General features: G+C 51.7%; 6 protein-coding genes across 6 annotated transcripts; 4 read left to right on the plus strand and 2 right to left on the minus strand.

Moving 5' to 3' along the window:
• Positions 1-187: 187 nt before the first annotated feature.
• Positions 188-2,447, plus strand: HETIRDRAFT_105982 (uncharacterized protein; the record flags this gene model as incomplete). The annotated part of the gene is made up of 6 exons (XM_009553124.1): positions 188-247; positions 744-935; positions 1,693-1,818; positions 1,874-1,944; positions 2,027-2,090; positions 2,247-2,447. The coding sequence occupies 6 exons, from the start codon at positions 188-190 to the stop codon at positions 2,445-2,447; spliced, it is 714 nt and encodes a 237-aa protein (XP_009551419.1).
• A 380-nt stretch (positions 2,448-2,827) lies between these two features.
• Positions 2,828-5,011, plus strand: HETIRDRAFT_389554 (uncharacterized protein). The gene is made up of 8 exons (XM_009553125.1): positions 2,828-3,163; positions 3,218-3,340; positions 3,396-3,439; positions 3,491-3,599; positions 3,661-4,186; positions 4,251-4,349; positions 4,424-4,861; positions 4,949-5,011. The coding sequence occupies exons 1-8, from the start codon at positions 2,919-2,921 to the stop codon at positions 4,988-4,990; spliced, it is 1,626 nt and encodes a 541-aa protein (XP_009551420.1). The 5' UTR covers positions 2,828-2,918; the 3' UTR covers positions 4,991-5,011.
• Positions 5,012-5,579: 568 nt separating this feature from the next.
• HETIRDRAFT_105984 (glycoside hydrolase family 45 protein) lies at positions 5,580-6,763 on the minus strand (the record flags this gene model as incomplete). The annotated part of the gene is made up of 7 exons (XM_009553126.1): positions 5,580-5,655; positions 5,737-5,977; positions 6,052-6,073; positions 6,132-6,160; positions 6,225-6,305; positions 6,387-6,613; positions 6,666-6,763. 7 exons carry the CDS (start codon positions 6,761-6,763, stop codon positions 5,580-5,582), a joined length of 774 nt encoding a protein of 257 aa, XP_009551421.1.
• Positions 6,764-7,616: 853 nt separating this feature from the next.
• HETIRDRAFT_455067 (uncharacterized protein) lies at positions 7,617-9,108 on the plus strand (the record flags this gene model as incomplete). Its single annotated transcript, XM_009553127.1, has 5 exons — positions 7,617-7,817; positions 7,881-7,974; positions 8,044-8,256; positions 8,381-8,578; positions 8,633-9,108. 5 exons carry the CDS (start codon positions 7,617-7,619, stop codon positions 9,106-9,108), a joined length of 1,182 nt encoding a protein of 393 aa, XP_009551422.1.
• A 377-nt stretch (positions 9,109-9,485) lies between these two features.
• On the minus strand, positions 9,486-11,507 carry HETIRDRAFT_174607 (uncharacterized protein; the record flags this gene model as incomplete). The annotated part of the gene is made up of 8 exons (XM_009553128.1): positions 9,486-9,663; positions 9,720-9,918; positions 9,994-10,120; positions 10,188-10,414; positions 10,476-10,689; positions 10,744-11,131; positions 11,211-11,293; positions 11,361-11,507. 8 exons carry the CDS (start codon positions 11,505-11,507, stop codon positions 9,486-9,488), a joined length of 1,563 nt encoding a protein of 520 aa, XP_009551423.1.
• A 155-nt stretch (positions 11,508-11,662) lies between these two features.
• HETIRDRAFT_480661 (uncharacterized protein) lies at positions 11,663-11,984 on the plus strand (the record flags this gene model as incomplete). Its single annotated transcript, XM_009553129.1, has 1 exon — positions 11,663-11,984. Exon 1 carries the CDS (start codon positions 11,733-11,735, stop codon positions 11,982-11,984), a length of 252 nt encoding a protein of 83 aa, XP_009551424.1. The 5' UTR covers positions 11,663-11,732.
• Between the last annotated feature and the right edge of the window lie 515 nt (positions 11,985-12,499).

A 12,499-nucleotide genomic window follows, 5' to 3' on the forward strand; every position in this document is an offset into this window, starting at 1 on the left:
CACATGGCTACATCACGCTCTTCGATGCACGGCGTGGCACCAAATACCGTGTTCGTATACGTCATCCAAAGCAAGCCTGCCGGAACATCTCATACGTCGTATCTCTTACCTCACAACCCAGCTTTCGACTGGTTATAAAGCACGCCTACTTGCTCTCTCTTGCTCTGTCCTCACAGCAACCTCAGTCATGGCCGCACAATTCGAAGAGGAATTGCTGAATTCTCTTCCCGCCAAGCACGGCCCCATGGTGCGTGAGTTGGCTCGGTTTCTCACCGTTTCCGGGGGGTGTACCAGAGCCCTACATGTTATATATCCTACGGTGGCCTAGTACCAGGCTCTGTACGACACCCTCATTGTGGAATTTAGGACCAACGCGACGTATCCCGGCACACTCCCTAATCACAAAGACGCAAACGGCTGCAAAATATTCTTGCAGAAAATGCGATGCGGTACTTGCGCTGCCTTCTACGGGAGCTAGAAAGTATACCAATCGCATCAGTCATCTTTCTATTTCTGACTTTGCCTTTGGCCAGTATAACCTAGAAATACCTCACAAGAGCTGCTGGTTCTCAGTTCCTGATGGGCCAGGCACTCCCTTCATACGGCAAGGTGGGGGGATGCTATGGCCAACATTGCTAACGATATAGCGTATGCGCACTCTACTGTCTGATATCTTGCTTCAACGTGGTTCAGTGTCATTGTCCAGGACAGTCAACTGAGTCGGCGTTGATGGGTTGGATAAGCTCAAGCGCCGGGAGAAAGCTAGCGAGCATTTCGAGGTTGTCAGCTCGAAGAAGCGTCATACGGCAGCAGTTAGCAGCCGTGATGGGGGCCGTTGGGATGTAATTGGCTCGAAGATCCGATACAGGGATCGCGAGACTTGCCAAGTCATGGAGGCATCCGTGATCGACGCTAGGTCCAGCGTTGTGTGCAAGGTGAGTATTACTGTGCGCAAGATACCCAAGGGCAGCAGAAGACGGTATCGATGGAAGACGTTGAGAAGGTCTTGAAGGAATGAGTAAATCGGGCGACGAGCGTGCTCGCTGCCATGACCCACTTCCTCCATGACGTCTGCCAAAGGCCCTTTTTTGTCTGTCAAAGTACCACCCGCGACGCTACCGTGTGTGAGCTCATGTAAACTGCATTGCTCGAAGCTTCAGATGCCCGGCTTATGAGCAATCATTGCATGGTTCCTTGGGCGAGTCTCTCAAGCAGCTACGTTTGGTCGGACCCGGAAATATCGAGCCCCGGCCAAATCGGGTGATCTCCTCAAAATTCCAGTTTCTTGCGAACAAAGGCTCAAAGCACAACAACGCTCTACTGCTCTTCTCCTCTCTATTGTTGATCACGGCCCGCGACGACGTGGCACAGCGCGGCACCGAAGGTGTTCCTGTCACTATGCCTAAAGCTGGAACATTTTAGATGCCTCAAAACACACGCCTCCCTTATGATAAAAGACTGGTATACTTCTTCTGTTCCTCCACCCTCCTGTTAGACCCAGCCATGGCCGCACAATCCGAACAAGAGATGCTCAACACCATCCCCACCCGCTACCACTCGATAATGCGCAAATTCGTTCATTTTCTCATCGTCTCCTCGGAGTGTTCCAAAGCCTTGAGGGTCCTGTACTCCGGGCCCGACGAGTACCGTGATCTGTACAACGATCTGACGAGGGAATTTATGACTAACTAGTCGGAATACCCTAGCGTGATGCCTGCCGATGGGAACGCAGATAGCTGCAGGGAGTTCTATAGGAAATGTGATGCTATACTTGCGCTGCCGTCTACGGATGATGAAAAGTACATCATTCGTTTCAGGGTCTGTATTGGACAAAAATAAAGAGTGCCGAGCAAGTTAGTCACATTTCGTCCAGGTCTGGCCAATTCGTGGAGGATCTCCAAAGCGGCAAGATTCGCGCAGATTCTGGGAGGATCTCGGAGACGTGTCCGTCTGTGCTTAGTTTTGTCCAATACGGACCCTCATACATTCGCGTCATTCTTTTCCTCTATCACTGAAATTTGGCTAGCGTCATATTGAAGTACCTCGCGGCGGCGGCTGCCACGCAATTCATGATGGACTTTGAAATCCGTGTATGTGGCAAGGTGGGTACACCATAGCCAACATGGGTGATGATATAGCGTACGCCCTTTCTGCCATCGAGCTTTGTTGCATATAGCTCGGTGTTATTATTTAGGATAGCGCACTTGGTGGGTGTTGACGGATTGAACGAACTCAAGCGCCGTCAGAAAGCCACCGGTAATGGTGGGAAGCGTTTTGAAGTTGTCGGCAAGAACATACAATATGAGGATCGCCGTATGTCCCAAGTTCGGGAAGCATCCGTGCTGGACGCCGGTTCCAGCGTTGTACAAGGCGACTACTACCGCATCCAGAATAGTGAAGGTCAGCAGAACACGATTGCGATGGAAGAGGTGATATCGACCGAGTGAATCGGTGGGGCATACTCGATGCCGTGGTCCGCTGGTCCCTGGAGCCGTCGTGTCTGATCAAATTCTTTTTTCGTTTGTCGTGATACCGCCCACGTTGTGTCTGAGCTTATGTACATTAGTTTTCTTGAAGCTCTCCTCGGAGGCCCACGCTTGTGAATAACTAAGATTGCACGCTGTCTCGTTGAGTCTCACAAGCAGGGTTCCTAGCAGTGAATCGAGCTCCAAACCGATGGGGACTCGGCCGGAGAATTCCGAAAGCTCTTTCGATCTGTTGTTTGCAATCCACGGGACTGAGTCATAACATATAGCAAAGCACGCCCAAATCAGTAGTACTGTAATGCCGCTCGCCGCCATCTCAATCCGTTCCGCGGTAGTCTCTCCCGAGATCTAGACGGGGACAGATCCCCCAAGAGCGTTAATCTGCTTCAGCCTCTAAGTTATTCACCTTCAGCGTCGCCCTAGCCGTTTGAGATGCCCTCGATAGCCTACGTTCCTGTCGAAGTCTTCCTCGACAACATCTTCCATCTCCTTCCCGTCTCTGATCTCATCGCTCTCTCGTTGACCTGCAAATACTTCTCCCGCATATGCGAGGATGACGCCTATTGGAAAGGGCGCTGCGCCGCTGATTTCGACTTGTTCGGAAACGAGACCGCTCAACAACATGGATGGAAGGCATTGTATCGAGAGCTCAGTTACCCTAAGCTCTTTGTATGGGGGTACGTCCATTTGAAGATTTTTTTGTCTTAAGCCTGAGTGCATTCCAATCCTAGGTGCCGCAGCGAGGGCAGGCTTGGTCCAAATTCGTATCGGCCGCTAAGAGGTTCGGGTGTGCCTTTCCCTACCGAGATCGAGATTCCAGGGATACGCCTCGTCTCTTTGGCCGCGAGTGGATGGTTGGGACCATCCATGCATCTCTTATCAAAACTGACGGCCGATTCCCCACGATAGGTCGTTTCATGCGTTGGACTCCAAGGGCTCTGTGTACGTTTGGGGTACGTTGTCCAATACTTATAGTGTGTGCGTGTACCCAGCCAATTCCTCAGGTACTTTGAACGGGGAGAGTACGTCACATGGCCAGGGCTTCAATAGTCCGTTCAAATGTGCACCAACCCCTCACAGACTTATTCTCCCCGAAACCGTTCGAAGGATCAGGTTAGTATATATTTTGCAGCACCTTGGACTCTGGATCACTGAGAGCGGCTTTCTTTGGCAGCTGTGGTAGGCATCATATGATGGCGCTCGATGACAAGACTCAAGTTTGGACATTCCTTAGCTGGGGACGGCCCTTCCGACTCCAGTCCACTCTGTTGGACTGTCATTCACCTTTAACGACTCCAGTACAGATCGAATGTGGCTGGATGTTTTCGACTATTCTTACCGGCTCGGGCGACGTGTTGTTATATTGGCCTCACCGCGGCAATCTACAACACTTCATAGACGCAAATGACAGGGCGTTGAACAAGCAGGGCGATGGTAACGAGGCTCGTGCTTCGGAGGATGGTGCCATCCCCTGCGTGACGAGCGTCATACAGGCTGACCCATACAGACTCCCTGCTATTCCCGCCCTTCCTAACCTTCCGGACACTGGGCTTACCCAAGAGCAGCTAGACAGAGAGACAAGATTGATCAAAATTGCCGCATACGACAATAATCTGGTTGGCCTTACCAATAAAGGCCACGTTCTCAAGTTTGGCGGCCTAGGCAGTCGGAAAGAGTATCTCCGAAGTCGCTGGGAATATGTGCGTGGAATCCCCGCGCCTACCTCATATTTTCTCATGTTTGGAGGTGATCTTTACATCGTAGCTGCCCAACTTCAGCGAGGCCGCCCGTGTCTGCAGCCACCCCACATTTGCCGGCCAGAACGCAGTATGCGAGCCGCCAAAGACGATGCGTATAACCCATGTCTGTGTGATATGATATCTCTCTTCCTTCATTTCAAACTGAGCTCTCTTAGATGTGTTTATTTGCGTGTACAGCTCTCTGCGCACTTTCGCACATTCGTAGCTTACTCCAGGGGTCCCAGTTCTGTCGTCCTCATGGGCGGTCAATCAACCAATGTCCGCTCTCGACCCCAGATATTGCCCGCTCTGCAGTACCGGTCTATCGTTTCGGTGACTCTTGGGGATTACCATTTTGGCGCTGTGACCTCTACCGGAGAGCTCCTGACATGGGGTGCGTACTCCAAAGGCGCACTCGGCCTCGGGGATCCTTTAGAGTTGCCTCTCGGTGCACCCGGCGGGTATCAGACAGCAGCAGAAGTTGAGGACGCTCGAACAAACTGGTGGATCGAGCCTCCGAGGGTCAATGAGCCCGTCGAGGTCAAGTTTGATCGCGGGAAAAAGAGAGGAAGACGACGTTGCGTTGCGGCATCCGCGTCGGGGTGGCATACAGGTGCTCTGGTGAATGGCTTCGAGGTCCGTTTTGCGCTTTTATCCTCTGCTCCCAGGGGCTTTTTCTTATTGGTTCTGGCCAACCCGGCCGCTGCTCTCGTGTCTATATAGTCTGACGTCGCAGAGGAATGTGTAGAGGACGATTGTACATAGGATAGGACGCATCCTACCTTCGCGCGGAGTGAGGAATGGCGTATTCATGGAGTGGGAGCCCTCAGTGAGTAGCGAAAGCGCGCCTGTGTCGAGTTGAAGCCTTTAGCAGGACCTCTACTGAGCGCGTGAACAGAGGATACTGTTATAGGTTTACTGCTGTATCTGCGACCTGATCAGCGCGGTGTCAGGGAACCATCAGGGAGCCATAAGAACCCAGAAGCAGCTGCGTTACATACTACCATCCATCCTCCTCTCTCTCGGATCACACGAAATATCGTCCGTGACATTGAAGCTTCGAAGACGAAGACGTGTCGGCCTATATCAATGAGTACGCACGTAATGGGAAAACTACGAATTGCCCAAGCCCGACAACAAATTCATCATCCTTGCTTGTCAATATATGACCTGATAAGCACCCGCTGAGATTTGTCAAGAAGTCAAACTCGGATAGTGATTATGAACACGATTCTATACTTTCGGAGTAGTCTGCATGCGAGCAAATTCTCTTTACTTACTATCACGGACCGCGTTTCCATTGTCATGCAGTACAACTGGTTCTAGATGTTGGTCGCCGTTGACTATATACATGTCAAATTGCCGCAGGCATGCACCCCGAGATGCTCGTCAACTGCGAGGGGCAATTCACCTGCTTGTACGTGACCTGCCTGTACGCCCAGCAAGCAAGCGCAAGCATCAGCATATCTTCGTGGGCACACAGGTCCGGTGAGAAAGCGTATAGCACGTACCAGTTATTGATATCGCCTCCAGCCCTGCACGCATAAACGATGATCGAAAAAGAAGGCAAGCAGAGCGAGTCAGGATCAAAGCGTGAGAAGTGAGAGGATACCGACCACTGCCAGCGCCAATGACATCCGGCCTGGAGCCCCGATGGAAGTTGAGAGCATTCCGCGTCGGAAGATACGCCGCCATACTGTCTTCCCCAGCCCTCTGCAGGCGCATTGTACTGTGCTGCGCAGCCATTGTAATCTGTGCGGCCAAAACAAACAGTCAGAAAAGCGCTCCAGATTTGTTGTCTCGAGTGTGAATCGAACTACGCTTACCACCAACGCCGCCGCCAGGGGTCTGAAAACATATACACTGATCTGTATCTAAGAGCATGCAAAACAGAGATATAACATACGTAGATATCAAAATCGGTTGCGGTTATGCCTGGAAGATTATAATTTTGAAGTCAGTAGGCATTGTCCTTGCTGAACTTTCGCAACGCGTGTACCTCCAGCGTTGATGGCCTGTACGATCATCGACTTGCCTGACCCTGCGCCGGAGGTCCATTTGAATTGGTAGCACATACAACCTTGGTCGTTACCAAAAAGAAAATCAGGTCAGTAAGGCGACAGAATCCCAATGGTCCGCTGTTCAGGTAGTCTTCACGTACATGTAGCAGTCGCTGTATTGCCATGTCCTGCGAATCCGTACGAGAATGTGCTGTTCACGATGGTCGGCTGATACGAGGAGCACGAGAACGCGAGGTTCGTCGCGCCGTTGGCGAAGCACGCATTTGTCGCGCCCGCTGATGCCGCCCCGTTACTCTTGTTACAGGACCGAACGGGGCCTCTGGCTCCTGGGGAAAGGTTCGACGTGTAGCCGCATGCGGGTTCACAGCTGCGTGAAAGACGTTGAGCATCATGCGGATGAGACCTCAGAAGCGGCATACCAATCCCACGTCGTGGTTGTAGTGCCTGTCGTTTGTGCTAGGACGGCCGGGAAAAGATGTATAATTCCTAAGAAAACTGCAGTCAAGGGCAAAATCATGATGTGTCGGTATACGGAGCTGCTGGTGCAGTCTCTGAGAGCACCATTCCATCAGGCTTTAAACCTCTGAAATCCATGAGAGAGATTTCAGCATGATACCTACTCATGATCCGATATTCAACCACCATATGAATGGATATGAGCACGGGGTTTCAAGAGGGACGCTGATACTGGGAGATTATTTGAGCCAGGGGAGTAACTGGTGAAAAAAGCTCGGCGATTTCGTGAGAGGAAACTACTAGAATGCGAGGTTGTTCTCGTGATGAAGTCGCCAACGGGTCCTCCCTGAGTGTCTTCAGGCCAAAAAAAAATTAGGGGGAACAGAACTCATGTTCGCTCCTCGCGCGGCCGACTCACAAACATAAGGAGAACAAAATATCGCAATGACGAGAAGGACTATTGCGAAAGGCAGGTGAAAATCAAGGGGTTTGACTGCCGGCCTGTAGCTGGGCTGCGGGGTAACACCGGCCACTTACGGGGTCAATATCATTTATTTGTCGTTGCTGAGTGGTGGAAGTGTGGTGGGACCGAATCGGTGAGACCGTCGAAGGCATTTCGACGGACTGATCCTATATAGATGTTACAACTCGCACCTAAGGTTCTGCTGTCGGCAGATCCGAGAAGAAGTCGACGTTGAGCCGATTTTGTGATTCGAAAATGAGCACAGACAAGGTCAAGTATTATCATGTGTGTAGCTAGGCGGGGAGACGATTGACGCTGGGATGAAAATTCGGTCAAAAGGAGAGAAGACCGTGTTTGGATGTGACACCCCGTGACTGACGCGTCATGTCACATCAAATCACAACGGTATTGGCGCGTCGTCGTCACGATTTCTTTTTGCACTACGCCCACAATGGCACGCGCAGGTCCTTCTCGTTCTCAACGTGCTACGCAACCTTCACAATCACAGCCCCAGTTTCGTAAACCTAATCAGTCGCAGAGGACGCGTCGAAAGCCTCGTACCCCAGAGGAGGATGAAGACGACGAGGGAGAAGCAGGTCAAGAGAATGATCCTGATCCTGACGATGATGATAGCGACTCAAACGAAGATCAGGTCTGTGACATCTACTGCGGTTTTCATAACAAGCGTGCTCACATCTATGGGCGCCTTCGTTAGGATCTCAACCAGAAGGCCTACTCCTTAGTCCGTCTGGCTCTGTTCCAGGAGCAGAAGCGTCTTCCTCTACGTCGAGAGGAGATATCAAAGAAAGGTATATCCTCACACTTTCTGGATCATCGCGCTATTTAATCTCCAGTTTTTTTATCGTGACTCTCAATAGTTCTAGGAAGTAAACGCGGCTCATTCAAGGTCGTATTCGAAGCAGCTCAGAACATCCTTCGAGATACCTTCGGGATGGAGCTTGTCGAACTCCCAACTCGCGCAGCTGCACAGGAATCCGAAAGAGACAAGAAATTTGAAAAAGATAAGACAGAGAACGAGCAGAACGGCGGGGACGAGAACCGGCAAACCCTCACAGGTCTCAAAAAGAAAGGTACGCCTCTCGTCCACGACCTCCTCACGCTAACATGGTTACCTCATCGTCGTGCATATGGAAGCTACCATTCAAGGATCCAAAACATACATCCTACGCTCAACATTAGACTCGAAAATTATAGAGTCTGCAGCAGCAACAGACGCGTCGATACTTGCTCAGGAATCCGCTGACGCGCCAGATGGCGATGACGATGATGAAGTCGGCACAAACCTCTACGGGAGCATCATCGCATGGAATAGCTCTGATCAGCTAGGCGCCCTCGGTATTTTGCATGTCGTACTTGCCATCGTTTTGGTAAATGGCAGGGTTATTAGCGACAGTATGTCTATGATCAGTCCGAGGAATGTGACTGACATCCGGATTTGGTTCGTAGTGGACCTCCGGACGGCCCTCAAACGCCTCCGTCTTGTGCCAACGGCTTCTATACCCCTCTCAGCTGCCTCCACTCACCGCTCAATACAGCTCGAAGCTTACCTTTCCCTGCTCTTGCGCCAAGGCTACCTCGATCGTATCCGTCTCGGCGGGTCAAAAGGGGGCAACAAGCGTGGGCGCACGACACAATCACAGGCACAGACGCAGCACGACGGCGACGGCGAGGTCGCCTGGGAGTGGCGTTGGGGTGTGCGCGCGATGACTGAGATCGGCGAGGCGCCGGTGGCGCGTTTCGTGGCAGAGTTCATCGCTGAACGGATGGCCAGCAATGACAGTGAAAGTGAAGACGAGGACGATAATGGAGAGGCTGCGAGGAAGCGGGCCAAGAAGAGAAAAGAGGAGGCGAATAAACGCTTGGATGCGCTCACCAAGGGCATTGAGAAAGCTGCTGGTGGAGATCTGCAGGAGGTCGTTTGAGGGTATTCCTGCATTTCGGCCTGGCTGCCTGGTAAGGATGTTCGCTTTTAGGTAAAATGTGCTGTGCTTGGTCTTGTTTTGGATTACTTATTCACTTTTCCCTGATGCAAGTTCATTAATCATTCGAAAGGTATATGAGAATCGACTCCGTGCTCATTCACTGCACGACAGTTGTATGAGGCACTCGCTACCTCTTCAGTCTTCACAGGATTCCAAGTGCGACATTGGCACATCGCGGTGCGTCCCAAATTTGATCCTGCTCCTGGCTAACGATCTATAGACTCTCGTAGTACACATTCTTCATACATCATCAATGTTCAGTTGCAAGATATGTAATAAGTATATACCGCCACAATTTCCTATTCATCGGCCTCTGCCTATGCGGCTTCCACGTCCTCAAACTCGAAATGCACGAGTAGTGTCGCGCCCAAATATTTCCCTTGGTTATCCAGCATACGCATGAGCCGCCACCCAGGCTGCACTTGTTCCACCCGCGCGACAACTGCAGCTCTCTCTGCATCTCTCTCATATTTTATGTTTTCCTTGATACGAATGCTGCAACAGCCTCATATCAAACTAGATATGATGGAGACTGGACTGGAAAAACGTACCGTATAAACGTCACACTGTCCGCGTCGTACTCAAACGCGAAACGCGCGTCCCAGAAATAATCAGCTAACCCTTCCTCAGGGTTTTTGCATAGCACTGTTTCGCTCCGCCATTGCGTGCTGGCGTCTTTTGGGACGCCAGTGTATAGAAGATGAGCGCGAACATATGCAGCTACGTTGGTCCTTTCTTTACCAACAGGAACTACGCGCCCATTACAGAGCACGTAGATGGGTCATGTCAACGAGTGCAGTACAAGCCCCAAGGTGATAGACGTACGTGAGCTGAGGCCGACCACGTGGCATTTGAGCCTCATCTTCCGACCGTCTGTAGAAGGTACTTGGCCGAGTAGCTTCTTGGGCTTGACGACCCATCCGGGTGTCCCAGCAAACATGGCTTCGTTCATCTATAAATATGCGTGGACAAAAACGCTCATCAGTATGTGAAATCTCATCTTTCCGAGACAGACGCACTTGAACACCAAGATCATACCGCTGCCAGTTAAGTGCAGCGATTTGGCTACCGGAGCTCCATGAGGCAAGCGGGTCAGGGTTGCTGGATTCGATGCGAGTACCGCGTGGGTAGACGCGACGGAGATGACGCTGAGCGTTGGCGATGAGCGCGTCGAGCGAGTGAGGGATGAGTGCAGATAGCGCAGACTCAGAAATGTTGATCATGACGTGTGCGGGATACGTGATGTCTGGGAGCGGGTGGGTTGCCGTCAGCATGGAAGGGGCAGGAGGGAGGGACAGGAAACGGACGGGTCGTGAGCCAGTCTTTGCTTGGTTTCATGCTGCGTGCGTAGACGCCGAGCTCGGCGAGAGTGTCTGAGATAGGCGAAGGCTTGGGCGGTTTGGCAAGTTTGGCCTCTACTCCTGGTGACTCGTCGTCAGAAGAGGAATCATTAGACGAGGAGCTTGGTGGCGCGTTTTGGGATTCCGTATCTTCCGAGTTTTTAGGAGGATAATACTCGACCTAAGACCAGGGTATCAGAACACTGTTATGGGTTGACCGGTACTCACGACCCACCATGACCATGATCCTGCCCTTGAGGTCTTTCGGCGTAACCTCCGATTTGGTGCCCTCGACGCCCAAGGGCCCTCTAACGAGCCGTTCTCCCCAGCACTCCTCCATGATCTGCACAATTTCCGGCTGACCCTCAACAGACACATGGCACTCGAGGCTAACGAGCACAGGCCAGTCGTGCTCACGCACGGCTTGCCCGACGGCCTCGCAGACCTCTCGGAACAAGACCGCGCTCGAGAGTGTGTAGCCATGCGTGACAACCAGCCCGCGCGCAGATGACCAGACGTCCATTTCGACGCAGCGCGCATGCTGCCAAAGGACGTGAACATAGGAGAGCGCTGACGAGTGCCCGAGCAACTGGCCCGAGAGAAGGTAGGTGTTATGAGAAGACCTGCCAGAGGTAGGAAGATCGTCAGGTTCAGGGGTAGTCGACAGTGCATACTATTTCGAATGCAGAACAGGGAACTCACGAAATGAAATAATCCCTTAACGGTCGAGCATCATCCACAGGTAATGGCACGATGACGGGCAGCTGGAGAATCTCGTCTGCTGACTGCATCATCCCATCACCATTCCATCAATCTATGTCCACGTCAAAACTGCCACAAACTCAGACTCACCTCTCCTTTCTCCTCGAGAAACTTTTCTACGTCTTCGCTCAGCCTAATGTGCGCGTCGGCAGGTGGACGAACATTGACAAGCGTGTCGACCGCCTTATTCTGTAATGTACTCAGCTCCTCCGCCCACTCGCGCATGCGATCGCTCATTGCAATTCGTTAGATAGATACTAATTATAAGCTGTGTTCAAGAATATTCGTGAGAGAACTAGAAGGCGTGAATGGTGTGTAGATTGTGGTGGTTGACAAACAAGATCAGGATCAGCGTCGTCGTCATGTTTGTGCAACTCAGGGGCGCGGATTTTAGAGTAATCAGTTGAACTATGGGCGCATAGGCGCTTGGAGACATCGACTATAACACTGGTATAAAATAACATGACCAAAACGACTAGCACCGTACGTGGTATCACGTCGAGGCATGTCCTCCGGCACAAAGTCCAAGTAAAATCTACCAGCGACTTGGAACGCACTGCCAAACTAGGATTCCCTCCATTAGACAGTGATGCCACTGATCAAGGCTTGAAGTCTATGTCCTGGCCGGCAACTCGTATTCATACACTCCCGCCGCACCCGAGTCCCATCGCTCCCTTTCCCTATCCCAGTGGCTCCGCAGATGCGAGAACCTGACATTATCATACACTGCTGCTGATTGCCGCTCTCCGTGACTGTCCTCGCGCCCATCTCCGAGCATGTGTTCATGCCCATGACTTGTCCTCGACGACAATGAGGCAGCAGTCTCGTTGGATTCCGTGTAAGAATGCCGACGGACATTGAGGACAAGACGGCTGAGCGTGATGTTTGTCGCGCACCATATGAAACTGTATTAAATACGATAATAACTAGAATTCAGAGACGTGTGCCCCGGAGAAGGGGGAATTGTACTGACAATACTCCCAAGAAAACCAGAGACAGCTGAATGTTTTTGTGTGAGTTCGCCGGTAGTACTTTCTTACGGATGTTATGGTGGCAAAGATACACACCGGCGCAACGATAGCCAGTACGAGGTTCGTGACCCTCAACGCTGTTCGCACACACCAAGCTTAGGTCTCTCTGTGTGCACATGATTAAACCAAGACTCACACAGCAGCACCTGAGAATATCACGAGCGCGTCAATCAGCTTCCAGCTTCACAAGGTATTAGA

The sequence above is a fragment of the Heterobasidion irregulare genome (assembly GCF_000320585.1).
Source record: "Heterobasidion irregulare TC 32-1 unplaced genomic scaffold scaffold_11, whole genome shotgun sequence".
Classification (NCBI taxonomy): Eukaryota; Fungi; Basidiomycota; class Agaricomycetes; order Russulales; family Bondarzewiaceae; genus Heterobasidion; species Heterobasidion irregulare.